The 21,957-nt window shown below is 43.9% G+C and overlaps 1 protein-coding gene and 1 pseudogene across 3 annotated transcripts; both read left to right on the top strand.

Moving 5' to 3' along the window:
• The first annotated feature begins 8,517 nt into the window (after window positions 1-8,517).
• On the top strand, window positions 8,518-10,634 carry LOC136291900 (SHC SH2 domain-binding protein 1-like; annotated as a pseudogene).
• A 1,722-nt stretch (window positions 10,635-12,356) lies between these two features.
• CDCA4 (cell division cycle associated 4) lies at window positions 12,357-21,185 on the top strand. 3 transcript variants are annotated; one of them, XM_066188964.1, is made up of 5 exons: window positions 12,357-12,443; window positions 15,918-15,998; window positions 16,187-16,338; window positions 17,871-18,150; window positions 18,310-21,185. In XM_066188964.1, the coding sequence occupies exons 4-5, from the start codon at window positions 18,148-18,150 to the stop codon at window positions 19,063-19,065; spliced, it is 759 nt and encodes a 252-aa protein (XP_066045061.1). In that variant the 5' UTR covers window positions 12,357-12,443; window positions 15,918-15,998; window positions 16,187-16,338; window positions 17,871-18,147; the 3' UTR covers window positions 19,066-21,185. The 3 variants fall into 3 exon arrangements, 2 of the variants coding, with proteins under 2 accessions (XP_066045061.1, XP_066045060.1); XM_066188963.1 differs by lacking the exons at window positions 16,187-16,338; window positions 17,871-18,150 and adding an exon at window positions 15,130-15,188 and having other exon boundaries at window positions 12,405-12,443; XR_010721956.1 differs by lacking the exons at window positions 17,871-18,150; window positions 18,310-21,185 and having other exon boundaries at window positions 16,187-17,864.
• Window positions 21,186-21,957: the final 772 nt, after the last annotated feature.

Below are 21,957 nucleotides of genomic sequence, written 5' to 3'. Positions count from 1 at the left end.
ATGTGATACCAGTCCTCTCCATCTCTTCCAGTACCTGTTGGAAGTGGGTGGTTTGTATGGCATTACTCTGCCTCTTTCCCTGCAAAATGAACCGCTGCACAGGAGAGGGCGCTTCAGTTTGAAGCAGGGATGCAGCATGGCCTCATGATTCTAAGTGACAAGAATGTGAAGCACAAAAAGAGAAATGTTATCTCAAACTGGACTAATACTATACCTTGCTAATAGCTGTTAGTAGCTGCCATCACGAGCTGTTGGTAAGAAAGGGTAGGGCTCCAAACGCATTATGTCTAATCTGTAATTCAGATCACTGATAACTTCTAGGACTTCACTGTCTTACTCCACCTTGTAAGAGGTAGGGAAGCAAAAACCAGCCTTTCAGACAGAAAGTCTGCTGAGAAGATATGATACGACGTGATAAAAATTTTACAAAACACCACATGAATATTGTCTACAAGAGCAACCTCTTGCTGCACCATGAAATGATCCATCCTGTTTGGCAGTCTCCATCAGTGACAGGGTCTGTGCATTTCAGCCCATGATCACAGAGCATCCCTCTATGTTCAAAGGTCTGTCTTGAAATATTTTCTTGAGGGCAATGAAGAATCAAAGAAAAGAGAGGTACTGTGGGAGAAGGGTGCTGTGTGATGTACAAAGTCCTGAAAACCTTGTAAACCTTAAGTCACAGATGTTCTGAACAAATATGCAAATATCCATGTTCAGAAAGCTACTTAGAAATGCAGCAGCCTGTATCACAGTTCCCCATCTGTAAAATGTGACATTTCTTCCCTTGAGCATTGTCTAGCTCCTCGGTTTAAAAAACAAGCCCTTGCAGGAGATACTAGAAAGCATGAGCAGGTGTGTCTGTGCATATTCAGAGCTTATTGCAATGGAGCAGTGAACAGTGTGGAGGCAAATATAAGGTATTAAAGCACAAATTCTAATTAGTCAGCACTTTCAGGGTCAGATTCAAAGTACTTGATTTGCTTCTATTTATGCTGGGGCATCAAAAAAAAAAAATGCAGACTTTAATTTTAACTTTGTGTCTCCTTCTGGTAACATGGGCATTAGACCCTTGGGGATTTTGCTGAGATTTTCTTCACTGTGATATTCTAGTGTTTGGAGGTGTCTTGTTGTTTTCAAAAGATAAGAGTGATACTGATCTGCAGAGTTGATTTCCAGACTGGAAACACTCAGGGCCAAGCACTCGCAAGGCTCATAGTACCTGTCTGGCTACAGGACTGAAGACATCAGTAACACTATAGCACTGCTGTACACAGGAGGCCACCAGCAATAACCTCTAAAATCTCTATTCTTGAAGATCTACCCATGTGGACTCAGCCGTTCAAGCTCTTCCCTTCCTGACACTACTTTCATGAGTTGGGAAGAACTTTCTTAGTAGCAGTCTTCTGGGGTGAGTCTCTGATAGTCTGATACACTTGAGACAACAGCACTATTACTTATTGATTTGGTTAACTGGGGGCAGGGGAGTGTTGCCTTTCTTAAATACAGTCAAGAAGATGAGGCTCATATGATCCACTACAGGTAGTTTTTATTCTTGTATGTTTGACATTTATAGGTGATGAGGCAATGTGTTTGATACAGGACACTTGATGAGGTATAAAAAAATCCTATAATTTTCTGTTTAGTGGCATGTATGGTTTCTAACTGTCTCTCATTCTTTTGTTCAAATCCTTCCTAAAATAAGGCTCTCAGTGGAATGGTGCATCACTGCATCGCTGGCAGGTACAGCTGTGTCCCAAAGGGGACAAATGCACAAGCTTCACACTAAACTCAGGACTGGATGGAGTGATATGGAAAAGGGAAGAAAAATGTACATTAAACAGCAAAGGAACTCAGGAGTATCACCAGCTTCTTGCTGTCTTGACTTGCGGGAATGGCCCACCGGCAAAAGTCAGGAGATTCTAGACAGGCCAAGAACAAATCTGAAGTTTCATCAGAAACAGGAAGAGGACAAATGAGAATCTTCCTCTGTACACAGTGGTGTGAAGCAGATACAGGCAGACTGTAAAGTCAGAAAGCTTTGATGGGAAACTAAAGGTCAGAGGGCCACTTCAGTTTACACAAAATCAGAATTCAAAAGTGTGTTTGATTTTATAACTCAGCATAGGGCTTTCCCTAATGAGAGGCTGAGTGAACTCTTCTTGCTTTGTTAAAGGATGAGTCATTCCCTTTTCTGACCAGAAATATTCCCCTCTCATGAGAGGGGAGAAGCTGGAAATTATACTAAATAGTTCCCTTTTTGTCTTCCTAGCATTCAGTTTCAGATACTAGAGCAAGTTCTTAGTCAAATTCCAAGATAAGAAATAACACTGTACAAGGGAAAATCCCAGATTGATTTTTTTTTTTTTTTAACCTCTGGAGATACTGAAACCCATTTCAAATAAATCAATGTGAAATTAAACCAAAGCCATAAAAATAGCCATCCTCCTCCTCCCTTAAGGCTGTGGAAAATTAAATGTGAATCTGAACCTTTTTTGCTGGACCACGGTTTCAGATCATAACTACTTCAACCCCGCAGAATTTGGAGAATTTGGGGAGTTCTTCATTTAGAAATGTAGCTTGAGCATAATCTTTCATGATGTAGGGCAGTATTTATGTATAACCCTAACTTGTCCATCCTTCAGTATCATATCCAGTTGAACAGCATGAAGAAAAGTTTTTATGAGAGCAACATATCTTTGAAATAATCAACAGATCAGTCAACTATGAGTTGTGACTCTACTGCCTTTATTCTGAACCACGTAAAATTTTCATCTCAGAAGTAACACTGAGAGGTTAATTCATCCTCTTCTATACTTCCAGCTTTTGTTTAGGATAATTTTGTGTGTGTGTGTGTGTTTTCCAGTGTAATTCAAGCTCTGACCGCTTTTAAGTCAGAGGATAATGTTTTTCCCGAAGTTCAATGTAGTCACAAGAGGGCACCAGACTCTACCCTATTTCTCCTGCTGGGCATGGTGGACTTCACTGTGGAAGAAAAAAACATTAGTACCTCCTATATCCCTAAAGTTCACATCCTGTAAACATTATTTGTAAGAGTTTGTGCTGCTCTTAGGTAGAACAGTCTGTACAGAGGAGTGTGTCTGTGTGCTTATCCTTACCATACAAATAGCTGTTGAGCCAGACACAAGATCAGGCTGTAATATTTATCCAAATATGGCAGAAACACACAACCTTTTTCAAAGGATGGCTGCAAACAGGCTGAGAAAGAAGAAGGGAGGAAAAAAAAAAAAAAAAAAAACCAAGGGGGAAAAAAAACCGGAACTGAAAACAAACAGGGAAATCACAGGGAGAAAAAGACAATTCCCTTGCATTAAAATAAAAAAATGGAGGATGATGGAACTTGTCAGGATCTGTCCATGATTCCCTGGAGAGCATATAAGTGGCAGGCAGACCATCTAAGGCATTCAGCTGCCCCATGCAGTATCTAAACACCCAGCAAATTCTAAACAACTCTTTGATGAGCCCCACTTTGCCTCTCTGCCTCGGCAAACCGCTCTCCACATCATCCTGCACCACTGCTCACAGAAGCTCCCATGACTTTATCCCAAGTCTCTTGGCATTTGGTGCTATTTGTAAGTAACGCCAATTAAAGATTTATTATTCCATTAATACGAGACATGTTGAAATGATTGCTGGGAAACCACTGGCTACTGGCAGACCACCAGGAGACAGGAGTTAACATTCCTTTACTGCTACAAAAGTCAAGGCTGTCATTCCCATCGAGGTGCAGGACCAGAGCAGAGAACAAGACCAGCTCACAGCCTGTTATCTGTGTTCATAGTCGTGCTTCTAATTGGGTTAACCGTTTAAACAGACGAGGCACATAGGTGTTGGCAATCATTCTCTTGGGAAAAAAAAATCACATTTTTAATATGCCTTTTCAAGCCTTAGTTTGCCCACTTCTTATCCTCAGTTCTTTATACTCTTGTTAAACTGTAATTGTTTTGTTCCTACTATAATTTATATTTTTACAGACTATGTAATTCTGCTAAGCCACCAGCCAATCAACATCAGCAATCATTTGTGGCTACAGTACATTTTCCTTTTTACCTATTGATTCATCGGACTCTCAAACAAAATTTGGAAACAATCCAAACACTCTAATAAGCTATTACAGCTGCCTTCTACTCTTCAAGGCTCACAGAGGGTCATTTTAATTTGCAGATAAAGCACTCGTTTCTATAACCAGCATATTTGTCTTAGTGATGCTTCATTTTATTCTCCTTGTTATTTATGATGGGTCTAAAGAAAATCACATTTCTGACTTGGAAAATGTTAAACAACTAATGCTGTCAACAGCAGAAATCTCAACTACTAGAATTATTATTGCATATGAAGCTCAGTATTCCTATGTTTTTACTTTTCCCCCCGTAGATTTCATGGTCCAAATGCTTACCAACTTTAAGTCAAGCTTGAAAATAAATAACTGGACCACATATTCCTGAAAGTTTTGTTAGTTTTAACTGTGCTTTTGAATTATAACTCTCCAGTCTGCTATGACTGCAGAAATCAGTTTCCCACTGATATTGTAATTTTCAAGGACATGGCTTCTAGGAACAGCACGGTGCCTCCTGAAAGGCTGGGTTTCAAGAGCAAAACACTGGAATATCAAAAGATGCAGAACAGCAAAGGTGCAAGCTTAAATCTGGACTAAAAGATTTGAAAGCCACACTCTAATGTATGTTCAAAAATATATGAAAAAGGAATTATTCATTAACTTCTTCAGCCTGCAACCACTCCGGGCTATTTTGTTCTTACAGTATCTGCTTTTTCAAAGGAAGGTAAAGCTGATGGGGGAGAAAAGATCTTCACATGACCAGCACAAACACATTCATCAGAAACAGATGAGCTCCCGAGATGAAAATACTGTACTTAGCTAGCTGAAAAGAAAGGAATACCTTGCGTACTGACAGGCTGCACATGGTTTTTCAGCCTGTGGGTGCTATTTAATAGTAGATGCTTAGTTGCTATAGCAACTGTCATAGCCTATGGTATTTATGCTTAGATACAGAACACATATTTTAAGCAGCACCAGATAGCATGGCACTTTAAGTATCCAAAATGTACGTTTAAAAAATCCCTACTAAGAAGTAGGTGTGTTCTTCTAGTTCTTAAAAATCCTTTCTAAGGCAGCACTTTTGCAACAACAAAACAATCTTGTCCCTCACAAACGTAAACCTGAACTATCACAATGAGCTACCTACAAATAAAATACCAAACAACATTCAGCACTTTAAAATCTATCTTTGCTGACTGCTGGTGCAATATTTGGAGACTTTTGCTGTTTGGTCCAGTGTATGGTGCTTTGTTGCTAGAGGTTCCTATTGTCATTAACTTGGTATCATCTGGGCTTTGTTCCTCCCTGTCAATGTCCACTACAACACATTTCTTACCTGCCATGGAGAACGCCTTCTCTGAATTGGCTGGCAACTGTAGATCTTGCTGAAAACACTGCTTTTTACTTTTATTTTGTCACATCCTCCTGATTGAAGAGCATAAACAAATACTGTAATGAGAGCACTCTTTCTTTCAGTGCCTTTCTACTGTGAGAGGAAACTCGTGGTCACTGACTTCAACAGTGAGGGCTGTGAGGGGTCTTCAACCAAACCACTTTAGCCAGGCTGGCTAAGAGAGGTAGCTGACAACTGCAAGCCTAACTGCTTCCTTCTGTCCTGTTTTCACTCTATTTCCTGCAGTCAAAATGTACTAATATCTCTTCTTAGCAATTTATAATTGGTTCCATAAAGCTACTAGCTGGCTTGGGTAAAAGCAGCAGTGCTGCTTTTAGCTCACACAGTATCTCAGTCTGTACAAGTTCTTACAAAGAACTCATTTCTTGGCTCATGCCACTCCTAATCCCCATGGCCTCCTAGTAGATAGATCAGATACCCACAGCCATAAAACCTAAGGCCTGAGGCTGGTGGCCTGAGGCAGACAGATTTCTGCCTAAGAACAGAACGCTTTGCTATTGTTGTGCTGACAGCCACACACCCCTCCCATCACCTGCCTACCACTGTTCAGTTTTTCAAACCCCCAGCTGAGCCAACACTGCCATATTCAGACATGCATTAGCTGGAGCATGGATTAGCTGGGGTGATGAGTGCTCTGACTGTGCTATTCTCATTTTGTAAGCCACTAACATTTGATGCCAGCATCATTATCATCCAACATCAAGCTACAGTTGGCCCGAAAATGTTCACTCGATTACTACAAATTTGGGTTTGTTTTACAGGCACCGGTTGCCCACTGTTCTATATTTAACCCCTCCTACAGGTAGGAGTAACATCCAGGCTCAGAGCAGCGAAGGAGAAGATTGCCCTCACTGAAGGCTGAGCAGAACTTTCAGCCACCTTTGGTGATCCATGCATTAATACACTGCAACAACACAAAAACACTTTCTCCTTGCCTTCAGGGCACTGTGACTGCAGACTGCACACAGTGAAGTTGCATCTTGTACCTGGCTTATGGGGGCCAGCCGAGCTGCTACTATAGGCTTGTTTCTTAAGGAACAGCCACATTTAATTACTCCTAAGCTGTTTTTCCATCTGCCTCTGGACTTTTTAGGGGAGCTCTGCTGCAGGAATGTGCTTGTCTGCAGAAGCACTCAGGACTGATTCATAATGCTGCCTATCTCAGAAGTAATCAGAATTTGCCAGGTTGAGCATAGAGGAAACTATGTATACTAGGAGTGGGCCTCCTGCCCTATTCTAGAGCCAAATTAAAAAGACAAACATATCTTAAATGCTTTAATCAAACAGTAATTATGAGAGAAACAATACAGACTCAGAACAAGTCCACGTTGTCTTTAGCAGGCAGAGGCAAGCAAGCTCTGTCCCCGTTCTGAACCAGTGGGATCACAGCCAAAAACCTTCCAAACCACAGGCAGTTTGTGCTGGTAATGCACAGAGCTTGAGCTAACACACCTTGTCCCTCAAAAAGAGTCGCTAGCCAGAGCACAGCACTGCACTGGCGACAGCTCACAGCTTCCAGTTCAGGGCTGAGTCATGTCTGGTTTTGCTGGGTTTGGGGTTGATTTTTTTTCTTCTTCTTCTTTTAAAAGGGTAGTTTCAGCCCTGCTCCTGGACACTGCGTGTCTGTTAATTTCTGCGGTTTTATAAACATTGTCCAGCTCTAAACAGCCTTCCCGTCACAGCCAATGTGTGAAAATCTGGCCAGCTCAGCAGGGGCTGAGAAGCTTTGAGAAAGGAGCAGCCAAAGCTCCCGAGGCATCAAGCACAGCCCAGCACAGGCTTGCTCCAGACGGGAAGGAAGGGGGCTGGGCGGGAGGGAGCAGTGGCTGCTTTCCAACGCCCATGGCAGGCAGGTCACACCACCCGGTACCAGCCGCCGCTGGAGGAAGAGGCAGGCAGGGTTCCCGGCGGAGCAGGCGGGTTGTGGGATGGAGAGAGCCGGAGCTGGCTGCCGGCACAGCTCCCGCAGCCGCGGATGCTCCGCTCGGGGAGGCGGCACGGCTGGAGCACACGCAGCTCTCAGGGATTGAAGCCAAGCCCGTCCTTCCAATGAGCACGAGGCGTCCGCTGCCCAGCCAAGGGAAGGGAGCTCAGGGCAGCAGCTCCGCTCGACCCGGCCCTGCTGCTCTGAGGCTGGGGCTGCAGCTCAAATCACTCCTCCATGTGCTAGGGATGGATCTACACCTCGGACCTGCTTGGAACGGTCGAGGCAATGCCTGCTCCTGTTAAACCAGCCTTTGTGCCTCCTATTTCAGACAAAGAGAGCACCCCATTCATATTTTATACAGGCTGTCCGTGCTTTTAAATCCCTTCAGACTTCACTCACTCTGGAGACCTTGCTGTGTCAGTGGTGACCCAGCTCCCCATCTGAGATGATTTGCACCATTTTTCCTGACACCCATGTTACTCATTTCCTCAGCAGGCAGGCTGCTCTGCAGTCTCTTACTAGGTGCAATGCCTCCCAATTGGCTGGAAGCTTTGGGTATATGCTCTAAATTACCTTTTGATTTAAAGCTCTCCTGATGACCCTGGCCAGTGATTCCCTCATTTTTTCCCTTTTCTTTGTATGCAGTTACTTTCTTCATTTCCATTTCTCCTGTCACGTTGTTTTGCAGACATCACTTTCTATCCTTCTAGTAAATACTTCAGGCTACGTTGTTTTGCAAAGATCTGTCCAGATTTTTCCATTTTGACTTTTCGAGTTTTGATTCTCACATATGTGAGATGTGAGAGTTGCTTTCTGTTGAGAATAATCAAATGAGACCACTAGTTTCTCAGATTTTTAACAAAGATGGAGAATCTTTCACAATTTTTCTTTCACTGGTATAATCAGAAACACAGATGATGTAGTTCTTAAGCCATAAGACATCCTCCAGTTTCACTGGAGAGGTTATTGGGGGAAAAAATGTTCGAATGTTTGGAAACAAACAAAAATGTTGCCATCCTCTCACTGTAGCTACACAGAAAAAAAAAAAGTAAAAAGGATAAGGAGAGGGGACTTAAGTACCTTACTCTATACGGACGGATGCTATCACTAGAAAGAGCAATGCAAATGAACCCTCTGAGCTCTGATCCTTCAGGGAACAACCCCCACACTGCCTCGAAAGGGGCCTCCACGGAGGCTCAAAGGTTCTTGCAGGATTTGTTGTGGGAATACCTATTTGAATTCCTGCTGGGCTGGGGCTGCCGGGGGCCGTGGGAGGAGGGTCAGGCTCTGCTGCAGCCAGCTGTGGGAGGCGGTGGCCTGCGGGAGCAGCCGTGGCGGCAGAGCCTAGATCTGCTCCCGGAATATGCCGAGTGTCTGGAGTGACTAAGGCACCATCGTGACAGACCAGGCACTGCTTTAGGAGAGACTGTGCACAACGGGAATGTACTTTTTCCAGATATTTTTCACACTGATCATCTTTTGTTTCATGAGAAATTTAGAGATTAGCAGGATTACATCGTGGCTGACTGCATGTTGGGGATTACACTGCTTACTTATAAAATATTAGAAATTAATTGTCTAAGGTTAAGTTTAATTGTAACTTGCTGACAGTTTAGCATTGAGTGGGTCCTGCTCAAAGCTTGGTGTCAGGGAACTTTGAATGAACTTTGTTAGCATGGACAGCTAAGCAGGGGAGTAAACAGAAAGACTGGGTATCTTCAGATAAGAGTTGAGATCCTGAAGGACCCCAGGATGAAAGATAAGAACAATTAATGGCCTGCTGACGGGGACATGGAGAAAGAAGTCCATGAGATGTTAAAAGACTCCAGACCAGAAACCACCACTGGGCACAAGAAGATCAGGTGCACAGACTGTGAGGATATAAAGGCCCAGGGATTTCTTTGTTTGGGATCCCTCTCCAGAGGCACCACCTCGAGCTGAAAGAAACTGACTCTGGCTCAGAATCTAAGGTCCAAACTCTTCCTTAACACTGCAACACTTCAGAGGTGACACAATTCACAGCTGAGTACCTGGACAAGGTCTTTGCACCATGGGAACAGCAGGAAATCTGGCATACAAATGTCTTCGAGGTTCTTGTTGGGGTGGCTGGTATGGAGTACTCAGCTTTGAAAGCAGTTGTGCAACTCAGCCTTTCTTGTGTGAGTCATGGGACAGCTGGAACCCTTGAAACTTAAAGGACACCAGATACCAATGTGGGAGCTGTGGGTTGTACGTGATGAGTCAGGAGAGTTTGACCAGACAGCACAAGCTGTAGAGCATGTCAGGCTTTTCTACCAGTGCATCTGGAGGACTTGGACAGGGAGGAGGAGGAGGATGACTTCGATTACTTTGTGTGATGTGCTGAGCCTTGACTGAGGTTGCATTCTGACATCTGAGAACATGGTGTGATTCTGGGCTTGTAGTTGATTGTGGTAAAGACCTAGAAATACAGTTTCACTGGAATCCACTGACAGCTGTAAATGCCTGTTATGAAGCAGACACAGACATCATCTGTCCTGGTCACTGTGTTCTAGAGAGTCTGTTCTGCAGTGCTGATTCAGTTGAACTCAAAGGCTATGGCTTTTATATTGTGGTAAAATAAAAGAAAGGAGACATCTTTCTTGACTGTATAGATTCCAATATAAGGATCTCCAGTTTGAAGTGAGTGCAACATGAAGTTGTGAAGGTGGTTTTAAATGTCCATCATGAGAAAACCCCCGTGGAAAATTTTGTGTTACAATGTGAAACCAGAGGCATAGCAGTGCAGACATCAGCCAAGCTATTAATGAAAAACTCAGATCTGTGTGATGCCAAGGTGTGGAAATATATCCACGTAGTGCATGAACTCTGTTGAGCAACGGTATGTACTGCTGCAAGGAGGGAATACTTATAGGCAACTTTTTAGGTGATTATGACATTGCCAAGGTAACCATGGTCAATAATGTGATCCATAATAAAAGGATATGGTGTGGTCCTGGCCAGATCAATGATGGTCTCTGATGTAAAGGATGCTTCAGCAGCCAGAACAGACAGCTCACCTAGTTGGGGGATGGCCAGCCTGTGTAGAGGCTTCAGGCATGAACAATTACCTGAATGCACAGCTTCATGAGAGAGCTGACATTTCTGAGCAAACTGAAGGCAACTTCAAAATTGCAAATGAACTTGGGGCTACTTCTACAAAGAGCCAGATGAAGTGACAAGAGATGACTGAGTGAACTGTCTTGTCCTAAAAGCAGATCTCGTTTTGCTATGGAAACGTTATTTCCTCCTGCTTTACTGTATGACGCCACGGTTCTGCTGTTTCCCAGCCTCTCCTACAGAGCCTCAGCCGCAAGCCTCGCCGATCCTTCCAGCTCCCTGCTGCCTATCCCACCCTTTCTCCATTTCCTTCCCCTCCCCGTCCCGCCGCGCCCCGAGGGCGGGAGGCGGCAGCTGCCGCCTCTGCGGCTCTCCGGCAGCCCGGGCCAGCCGCCCCGCCTTCCCCCGGAGCAGCCGGCACGTAGCTGCTCGGCCGGGAGAGCGACCGAGAGGCGCTGGGGAGGCCTAAGTGCTTGCAGATGTGCAGCTGCATCGGGCTGGGGTCACAGCAGCCAGCAAGGTTTGGGGAGGGGGTTTCGCCCAGTAGGGCGGCGGCAGCTTTAGGACAGAATCAGTTAGGTTGGAAAAGACTTCTGAGACCATCGAGCCCAACCTGTCACCAAACGGGAGCTTGTCAACTAGACCACGGCACTAAGTGCCATGTCCGGTCTTCCTTCAGCACCTCCAGGGACGGTGACTCCACCACCTCCCTAAGCAGCCCATTCCAGTGCCTAATCACCTTTTCTGTGAGGAAATTCTTCCTAATGTCCAGCCTAAACTCCCTACAGCACAGCTTAAGGCCATGTTCTCTCTTTCCCTGTCACTCGTTTCCTGGGAGCAGAGCCCAACCCCCACCTGGCTGCACCCTCCTGTCAGGAGTTGTAGAGAATGCTAAGGTCCCCCCTGAGCCTTCTCCAGGCTGAACACGCATAAGCTGTCTCGGCTGTCTCTCATAAAACTTGGGCTCCAAACCCTTCACCAGCTCTGTTCCCTTCTCTGGACACACTCCAGCTCCTCAATATTCTTCCTGAACTGAGGGGCCCAGGACTGGGCACAGCCCACGAGGTGTGGCCTCGCCAGCGCCCAGTTACAGAGGGACAATCACTTCCCTGGTCCTGCTGGCCACAGTACGCTGCTGGTAGAGGCCAGGATGGCGCTGGCCTTCTTGCCCACCTGGACACTCACTGCTGACTCGTGTTGAGACAGCGGCTCCCTGCGGGGTGTGAGGCATCATCCCGGCCCCAAGCACGCGGGTTCCTGGCCCTGACTGCGAGACCCGAGGCTGGGCGGCCGGGCTCGAACAGGAAATGCCACAGGCCTGGCTAATGCAGCGCTGAGGCCTCCTGTCAGCCCCGCGGGGCGCAGCTCCGGAGCTCCTCAGCCCTGAGGGAAGTGGAGTCTAACGGCGGGGAGCGCCCAGGCCGACGTTCCCTCTCCCCTCCCCCGCCACGGCTTCCCGCGGGCTGCAGCGCGGCCAGGTCTGAACCTGCTCCCGCCGGAGCCCGTGGCCAGGAGCCCAGACACGCCGCAGGCTTTGGCTGCGATTTGAAATCGGGGCGGCCCCGCCTCGCCCCCGCCCCCGCCTCCCTCAGCCTCTCACGGCCGAGGGGAAGGGCACGGCTGCCATGGCAACCCCGCCGCCTTCAGGGGCGGAGCCCGGGGCGGGACAGGCGGGCGTTAGAGCCAATCGTAGAGGCGAGTGGCTCCTGCCGAGCCTGGGGACAGCCAATAGCCGCCGCCCCCGCTCCCTGGTGGGCGCGGCCTCCGGGGAAGGCCCGCCCCCGGCGGACGCGGGTCCCTTTGTGGGGTTTGACAATAAGATGGCGGGCGGGGGGAGGCGGGGCCGGCTGGCTCCGCCCGTCCCTCAGGCGCGGAGCGGGCGGTGAGGCGGGAGCGGAGTGGGGATTCCTGCACGGGCGTGCGCCGGCGACAGCAGCGGCAAGGCGGTGAGTACGGTGGGCTGGGTCGGGCTGGGCTGGGTCGGATCCGCGGGAAGCCGGTGCTGGCGGAACCCGTGGAGGGGACGGGGTCGGTTCAAAATGGCGGCGGGAGCGCGGGGCGATGAGTAACTGCCGGGAGCGCTGAGGGGGCCGGGGCGGGCGGGACAGGCGGCCCGTTCCGCACTTCTCCTCCGCTCGGTCCCTTTCGCAGCGGCGCTGCCTCTTCGTCCGCGCCTCTCCCGGGCACTCCGCTGCCCTCCCACCACTGGGGAGCTCCCCCTCGCTCCCCGCCCCGGTCCCGCCTCTCCCCCTGGCTCCGCGGGCTCCCCCCGTTCAGCGCTCCTGGGCCCCGCCGGCGTTTCCACGAGCTCCTGCCCCAGCTGCCCAGCCGGCCCTTCCCCGGGTGCTAGAACCCATTCCCAAATCTCCCGAGTGCCGGAGAGGTGCCTGCCAGCCCCCTACGCCCCGGGGGTGGGCAGACCCCAGTGCTCTATAGGGGCCTTTGTTCCAGTCCCAATAGCGATGTTTCTGGCCGTAGCAGCCCTCTGCTGTGTCTGCATCCCACCTTACACCTCAACACCACCGTATGAGCTCACACGTGCATGGTTAAAGAGGAGGAATAGTTCTCTGTCCGTCTTTTTCTCCAGTTACACAGAGCTTTGGTTTCTTCCCACGGTTCTTAGAAAAGCCAGTGTTGGAGTGGAGAGAATTAGAGTGGTAGAGGGGAGATACGGCCCCTTGCCTTCCCGTGCTAAGCATCAGCACTGTACTTACAGCAGCACTGTACAAAAAGCAGCGCTGTGCTTCACTGAACCTCCAGCACTGGCCTAGGGAGGTCTTGTCTGCTTTCTCCTAAAGATAAGCGCTGCTGAAATTCCCTATCTTCTCTGTTACCCCAACTAACGGGAAGCAGCTTTTTCCCTTAAGTACTTAACTATATCTTTGGCAGCATATCACTATGTATGAGTCTGGATTAAGTGCGAACCTGGAGTTCAGAAGTTGATGTTCTAATAAGAATTGGATCAAATTTCAAGCCCCTTATTTGTAAAGCAGACTGGGATTTTGTCGATCCTAAAAGCAAAACTTGTAATGAATTCCATAATACTGTGCTGTTATTAAAAAAAAAAAAGCAAAACAGCAAAAGCCACAAAACTCCTCTTTCCTAGTGCGCTGTGCTGCAGCTAGCTGTTGTCTCCTTGACAACATTCTTTTTTCTGCATAGCTGTTTCAAACAGCAGTTTAGTTGAACACACAGAATTTGGGCTCATGACACTGGGGTAGCAGAGGAAGAAAGGAGATGGTCCAGATGCTGCCTCTTGGACAGAGAAAGATGCTGCTTGAAATTACCAGGGGATTTTGAGCACCTTGACTCTGAAGCAGCAGCAGCCTTGCTCTGATGTACTAAAAGGGTTTACATAATGGCTGTGAGTATGTTAATACATAAATCAATAGGAAAAGGTACTTAGATTTTAATTAATTAAGCTTCAAATTTAGCATTCCCTTGAGATGAGTGCTTATTGGAGATAATGCAGTGAAGTACAGGAGGTCACTTGTGTGCAAGGTTTTAATTGCGTCTGATAATAGCTATGAAGTTAATATGCTTTTAGTGAGAACTTGGTTTCTGAGGTACACATCTATGCCAGTTTATAGAACCCAAAGAAATGACTGCTGTGATGGGCATGTTCTTCAAGTTTATACTTAACAGAGGTCCACGTGGTTTGGTTATTGCCCTAGGGAAGAACCTGGAATCACATGCAGCAGCTTTTACACATTATTATACTGCATGGGAAAACTTTCCTTCTGTAGTATGTAAATAGATTACAGACTGGACTGGTCTGCCAGCATCTGTCATTTAGTTTTGGGATGTGACAGTGGCTCTTTTGCCAACAGCAGCGCTCCCCTCCTGTATTGTCCACGATTTTCAAGGCAAATGGCCACAGTCTGTCCCTCTAAAGTTGTCTGATATACCTAATAGCATCAGAAAAGACTCCAATTCCTTTTTCTCATGACTCCACCATATTTACCTGTAGTTATGGGGTCGGGGGTGTTTGGTGTGTTTTGTGTGGTTGGGTTTTTTCAAATTAGGTTTATGTTCTTGTCACCTACCCTCCAATAAAGCAGAAATTTTGGGATTCAATAGTTACCAGAGACAGGCTCTCAAAGAGATCGCTTCTCATTTACAGAATGTTTTAAAAGTATACCTTTTTGGGGAGCAAAAACTTCTGAACTTTTATAGTGTCATAAAGTTTGCCAGAAATAAGAAACAGTTCATTGACTTGATATGGAGTCTGACTGAAGTTGTAGTTCAGGTGCCTTAAGACCCTGTTCCTAAAGTTGCTGTGAGCTCAGTCCATAAATGAGACTATGAGTTGCTTGAAATACAGTTTCCATGACATAACATCGTTTAGTTTGAATATCTGGGATCAAGTAAAAAGATTTTGGCTTGAGAATGTTAAAGGTGGGGGTTTTTTTCCCCCAAAAACTCCCTGTTAAAATTGTAGCATTTTAACAAGTATGCTGCTTCTTGAGGAAAAACATGTTTTCTGCACTCCCACCCTCGAGTCCTTTGTCAGCCATCTTCTTCCCCCCCACATTTGAAAACAAGCAATCTTGAAAAATTGTTTATTACTACACAAAACAGAAAATAAGAAAAGATGTCCATGTGCATCCTCTTTTTTTGTTTCTTTTCTAGGTATGCACTTCAGTTGCAGACACGGAACTGTCTTGTACTGCACAGACATGTCTAGAAAAGTATCTGAATTGTTTCCATAGTTTGTTATAAAAGCTTTTGTAGCCTGTTGGAACAGCATTCTTTTTAGTTTCAGTAGTTAAGGGAATTGTCGCATGTGAAGTTGTGTATGAGATATCAAATCTTACTACACTTTAAATGAGTTTTAAAAACTCAACCTGTATAATTAAAGAAGTTTTATTACTGTCATTACTTTCGTTATTGTCATCTTGCAAAGTAAATCTTAGTCATAAAGTTTCTGTGCTGGTAAAGGAAAATTATCTCATGTTTTGCTGTGTTACAGTTTTGTGTTTGTGCCACCTCATTTTCTCTAGATGCTGCAGAGATACCCATGGGTTTGTACAGCAAAGGTGAAAACCATAGTTGTGTAATAAAAGTAAGGAAGACTTGCTTTCCTTACCTTTTGTTTCTGGACACTTTTAATGCTCATATGAAAAAAATTTGTTTGCTTTTTAAATGGCAAAGGTGTAGGCATAAGGGAGAGGCTGGTCCAAAGGTCAGGGCAATAGCCTAGGACTTGGAATTAAACTGGCATTTTCCTCCTGCTGCAGATTTTGGGGGCGTTGTTGGTCAAATCACATTTGTGCTCTAATTGTACATTGGGTTTAATAGTACTATTGATGTTTGTGGGAATGATGCTCACATCATACAGGATAGAGACACTGAAGCAAAACTGTTTTGTTCTGCATCCCCTGTCCCTGCCTGACATCCTGCTTCCCTGTACTTGGCAGGTGGTGCTGCCACTTTTACTGTATGGACTCTTGCTCAGTAGCATGGGAGAAGAGGAAGGACTGCATCAAACGCAATTCCTGGTAAGTCACTTCTTGCTTCTTAAATGAAACTGTAACCTGGTACTCTCTGCAGTCAGGAGAACAGGATGACAAAGAACTGGCTTTATGATGAAAGATACTGATTAAAAGCAAGTTTTAGAAAAGAAGCCAGTGATTTCTGTGAAAGGTTTACCTTTAAGAATCGATAAATGTTTTTCCTCTGCTTCTAGGTGCCCAAGTTGTGTGATGTATTGAGATGTTCAAGTTTTCTCCTGTGTTCTGTTCTGTTGGTGTGCCTTAGAAGGCATATAAATGCCAAATTATAGATGGATGAAAACGAGGTTAACGTTCAATTGAAGTTTTAATTACCCATCACAAGAATGTAAGTTGAAATAAAAGAAGCTTCAAATAAAAGAAGCTTCTGCACAGTGTTTAATGTTTGACAGTTCAATCATACATGATTTATACACAGTCCCAAAAGATGTTTCTAGAGGTTGTTTCACATGGGAGGGGAGGGTGTGTTCAGAAATTACATACAAGTGTAGGAAAAATTAAATAGGATATCCTCTGATAGGAAGTTTTCAGGAATGTCTAAAAATCTGGAAAAGGATCTATTGAGCAACAACACGTGTTGTATTTAACAGGAGTAATGCACATATGTTAGGTTTCAGGATAAAATTTTAGAAGAAATGTCCAAAGTATTTAATACATAGCTAATCCATGGATAACTTTTAAGAAGTTATGAAAAATGACTACAAGACCAACTTCATTCTATATTGTAGTCTCTGCACATCATGATTTCTAAAGAGTTTTGTACCTTCAGTGGAAAGAAATCTTTTAGGAGTTGGCAAATCCCAAGGAAGGCTATTTCATGGATTTACACAGCAATGTAACCAGTGTTGTACAGAGTCAGACCAAGTGTTTATCTAGCTACTGTGCTATCCCCAGGTTTTCACAGTAGATAAGCATGTAATGTATTTTAAAAGGAACACTGTTGTTGCCCTTTGGTGGATTTTTGGTGTCTCTGAAAAAGCTGAGAGAGAATTCCTTGAAAATATGTGGAATGTACCGTAGCAACCAGAAGAGTGAGGCAGAGTTGAGGGCTTATCAAAGAAAATGGGAAATTATATAGAAAGGCACCGCAATAAGTATTTTGGTTTTATCAGAATTTAGTTGAAAAACTGTTTTGTTTGGGTCACTACCTTGAAAAAAAGAATCCCTAAATAGTGGGCAAACAGGAATTCTAAGGACAGAAGGCTTAGAAGGAAAATAATGAAAAAGCATAAATGTAAAGATCAGGTACCATCTTTCATTTGCAGCTCAGTTTTTATAAGACTAAAAGAAGGGATATATTCCACATTTTTTAAAAAAATGTTACTTTGTATTCCAAGGGACCAGCTGCAATATTTGCATGGGGTACTGTTGTCAAAATTCTTGCAATTGAGAAGAAAGCTGAGGCTGGTACTTGAGAGGCACCCCTTGGAGAATTCAGCTAGTGATTTTAGGTGTGAATGCTGAAAAGGCTACATGCACCCTGTGTATTTTTAGCTGCGGAACCTAAGCTACAAATACAGGAATTTGCTACCTTACAGTCAACTGGGAAAGGAGTACAGAAGCCCATACAGAGGATGACTCTGACTATCCTTACTGGACTTGCCCAGTTCTTACTGGAATTACACACTTCACCCGATGAAGGGAACCGGAAGGACTGCTTTGGGCACCTCTGCTGAATGTCTCCATTTACATGGAATAAATCTAGATATTACTCTTTGTAGCCAAAACAAGCGAATCTTTTCACATATGCTGCCCATGTTTTGTTGTTTTCATGTTACTCTGTCAGGCATATTAATGTTCTGGAGGGTTCAAATCTTTTAAAGATGGTGTGCCAGGTTGTATTTTTATTTCCAAAATTAGAGGTTAAGCATGCCAGTAGAAACTCTGGAGGAGCGAGGAGAAGCTGCCTGAGCAGTAGGTGAAATTCAGCCGGGGAGATGTTTGCTTCTGTGCGAGGCAGCGGCTCCTGACTTGCATCAAGGGTGGAGCTTAATGGGAGCCAGGAGCTGGGAGCCCCTGCCTCTGTCCCTCTCCGATGCCATGCCTTGTGGACTGCATCCTGGTTCCCGAATGTCGCCTTTGGGACCTGGTCCACATCTTCCTGACCCCTGTTGTACCACACTGGCCATTCTAGGACATGGTATGACAATTCTGATGTTTCTATCTTTAAAGAATTTGCTTTTTAATAAAAGATTAAATTTCACTGTTCTCTTTCTTAGTACTTTTTTTTGTCTCCTCCTTCTTGAGCTGTTTATGTTGTACATTTTTTTTTTTATTATTTGTTTGCTTTTTTTAACAGGACACAATGTTTGTGCGAGGATTAAAGAGAAAATGTTTTGATGGTGAAGAAGATATTGAAGGGACTCTGGCTGGTATTAAGGCTATCCCTTCCTATAATCTCCAGCGGCAGTCACTTTTAGATATGTCCTTGGTTAAACTTCAGCTGTGTCACATGCTGGTGGAGCCCAACCTCTGTCGTTCAGTCCTTATAGCCAACACAGTACGGCAGATCCAAGAGGAAATGACTCAGGACGGGACTTGGCAGATGATAAACACACAGAGCACAGGGCAGGCATCCCTGGATCGTCTTGTTTCAACAGATATCCTCTGTCGTTCATCCAGGGATCAGGCTGAGGGAAAGCATGTTCCAGCCTATAGTACTTTCAATAAAGACTTTGAGAGTGACCAGGCACAAGATAATTCAGAAACTATGTCAACAGCCTCTTCAGTGCAAGCACCAAGAAACCTGCAGAGCAACGTGTGGGAAATGGAGAGTCCACAAGAAAATAAAGGAAACTTTCAAAAATCTTTAGATCAAATATTTGAGACACTGGAGAATAAAAGTCCTAATTCTGTTGAAGATCTGTTTTCAGAAGTTGACAATTCTTATTATGATCTTGATACTATGTTAACTGGCATGATGAGCAACACAAAAATGGGACACTGTGATAGTCTTGAAACATTTTCTTCTCCAACAAATACAGCTTCTAACTCTAATTGTAAATCTGATCTTAATGACCTTGATCATATTGTGGAAATCCTTGTTGAATCCTGAACCTCCATGTATAGGAGGTAAAGATGTGTTAATGGGAAGAAAAGACTTGAGAAAGCAATTTCCACAGTTTGTTCTATCAATTCTGCATGAGTATTTTACAAATATCTATATATTATATAGATATATATATTAAGAAGCACTTCATATTGCAAAATAGTGTTAACTCTTAAAGTTAACCTGCAACTTGTAGTGTAATAATCTGATTTATCGTCCACTGAACTGTAAGTACATACGGTAAATGTTTTTATATTGAGGGTCCAAGGCTCTTGAAATTGGGTTCCTTTTACCAATTTATTTTAGCCTTTGATGGAGGATATCCTCAGGGAGAGGGATTCTCTTACCTTTTTATACTTCTTCCGGAAAAATGGTAATAAACAGAGAAGTTGGAAAACTGGTTTCCTATTTTCCTCCAGTTTCCACTTTGTTACACAACAAAACTCCTACCACACCTGCTGCTTCTTTTTTAAGTCGCTACATGGCTCTTAAAGAGCAGTATGCAATAGTTCTTGTTATTCTTGCTAGCTTCTTCTGGGTTTTGCTACAATTTTTACTTCAAAAATAGTTTTAAAGTGTTTATTGGTGTTTAGATTTTTCCAGGTATTTTCCTAAAGTATATTTTTTACTACAGATGTTATGTCAGCTGCTAACTTAGTAACTTTTGATCATATCTGCAGTTGATGTATTTTTTGCAAGATTTTCAAAAAGGGATGTTTTTTTACCATGAGCTACCCAATGTAGTTCAGTAAAATGTATGTAAATGTAAATATACAATTTTATACTTTGCATTAAAATGTAAGAGCTGTTTTCATGATTCTGTTTTATAGAGTAGTACTTTACTAAATTGAGAATTGTACATTTATGCTTTTCATACCCCACATATTTGAGTATCATTATAGGAAGAACTCTGATCCAGCTAGACACAATTACATTTAATTCATTTCAGACCATACTTTTTGTTAACTATAAACCTAAATAATGTAGGTTTTTATTTATGTGTATTTATATGTAAATGTCATCAAGTGAATTGTTTATCATTGAAGTCTGCCATCAAATATTTGTTTATTTGGGATAACTATCTTGCACTAATTACTGCAAAAAATGTTATTAGCGGCCTTTAAGTCTCACTGGTTGGTATGTCATGATGTCTTGTCATAATTAATATGCTCCACTCTTACCAAGGGCTTCCTCTTGGCTTTTTTTTTTAATAACAAAAAATGTAATACAACATGGGATGGTGGTCTTTTCTTCCAGCACATTTGGTTTAGAGTGTATATAACTAAGCTTCTTCCTAGGAGACTTTTTTGGGGGAAAGAGGTAATTTGAGTATAGCCTATGGTTTTATTATAAAATAATAAATGTTTACCATCAGAAGCTGCTACTGGGGAAAAGCCCCCCAAGCTAGCAGGGAAGGGGGAAGATATGGATTGGTTTCTGGAATGTGTTGGTTCTGGCTGTGCCAGGGGAAGACATCTGTCAGTGAGTGACATGGTTGTTTTCTGTAGATCTGAGCCAAGCAAGCTGCTGAACAAGAAAAGAGAAGCTTGCTGTGTGTGACAGGCTCTGCCTTCCCGTGAGTGACCTTACCTACAACACAGATTCTCAAACCTGGAAAGGGGATTGGAGGTAGGGGTACCAAAGGGGTATTAAGAACATTTGAGGATCACTTCAAGAACAAGGACACCACTGAGCCTATGTGCTTTAGAATCAGCTGCTTTGAAGAAAGATCGTATCATTTAGCAAAATTTTGCAAATTCAACTGTTGAATGTATATCGGCTCCATCTTCTGAAACCGTGTACTTGGTGTGAGTCTTCAGTGAACTGGAAGATGTTTCCTTGTATTAGATTTGGCATAAGATAACTTCTAGTGGCTGTAGTTAAGCTTCTCTTTCTGACTTAAACTTCAATTAATAACTTCATGTTAAAGGACAAAATTGCACATAGGCACTTGCAAGTTCAGTCCATAGGATATAGCTATGGACCAAGGAGAAGCCCATGCTACATGGTCTTAATCAAGAGACATCACTCTTAGGTATTGCAGTAATACATGCTGATTCAGGAGGATCCAATTATAGATACAAACTGTTCTGTCTCACAGTGAAATAAAGCTGGCTTATTTGGTAGTGGTTGTTGTAGCATCAGAGATTCCTTCTAAAATCATAAATCTGCAGGTAATTTTTCTTTATGCTTTTCTGTGTGTGAACCACTGAACTCGACAGCAGATGCGTTAGGGTAAATCAGAGAGCCAGGCAGTTTCAGAGTTTTGTGAAGGGAACATCAGCATTGATTGGAATAATTAAATATCTTCTGTTCCTCTGGGAAGCTTAGCCAAAACTGCTCTGAATGTGTTGAAAAACCACAGGTTTGAGCAATTATGGCTGTTCCCCTCTGCCCCCACACCCTCTGTTTTCATTAAATGAGCAATTTCGTGTTAAGATATTTTAAAAATGTTCTTCCCCACCTTCTCAGTGTGCACCAGTCTGTATGTCACAGATAAGAATCAGTATAACTTGTTCCTGTTAAACTGTGTAAGTCAAATGCACATGTGTGTATTTATAACTATACTTTATTACTGTAAAAAGCATGTAGCTGGATGCATTCCTTTACTGAGGGAGCTGTGCCTAGTTACAACAATTTATAGAGATTATTTGGCTTAACAGGAAAGGTGTTAGGTGGTAAGTAGACATTTGTGGAGTTAAGCATTTAAACAGAAATATACATCCTATTTTATTACATTCTTAAAACTTAGGCCAAATCTTATGTGTTCTTACAAGCCTAATATCTTGGCTCAGCAGGTATAATAATTGGTATTGCTGAAACCTGCACAGTCACCATGCAGAACTGATGGGTGCCTACAACTGGTCTGACTGTGCAGAGACCAGTCTGTAAAATCAG

The sequence above is a fragment of the Chamaea fasciata genome, unplaced genomic scaffold (genome assembly GCF_029207755.1).
Source record: "Chamaea fasciata isolate MVZ Bird 193981 ecotype frontalis unplaced genomic scaffold, bChaFas1.0.hap1 SCAF_7, whole genome shotgun sequence".
Taxonomy (NCBI): domain Eukaryota; kingdom Metazoa; phylum Chordata; class Aves; order Passeriformes; family Sylviidae; genus Chamaea; species Chamaea fasciata.
This window is presented reverse-complemented; position numbering and strand designations above follow the sequence as displayed.

What these genes read in the sequence shown, in the direction of transcription:
- CDCA4 (XM_066188963.1), top strand. Translation starts at nt 15,132, where the DNA reads ATGCACTTCAGTTGCAGACACGGAACTGTCTTGTACTGCACAGACATG. An exon ending in GCACAGACATGTCTAGAAAA is followed by an intron (nt 15,189 to 15,917) that starts GTATCTGAATTG and finishes TGTACTTGGCAG; the next exon opens with GTGGTGCTGCCACTTTTACT. An exon ending in TGCATCAAACGCAATTCCTG is followed by an intron (nt 15,999 to 18,309) that starts GTAAGTCACTTC and finishes TTTTTTTAACAG; the next exon opens with GACACAATGTTTGTGCGAGG.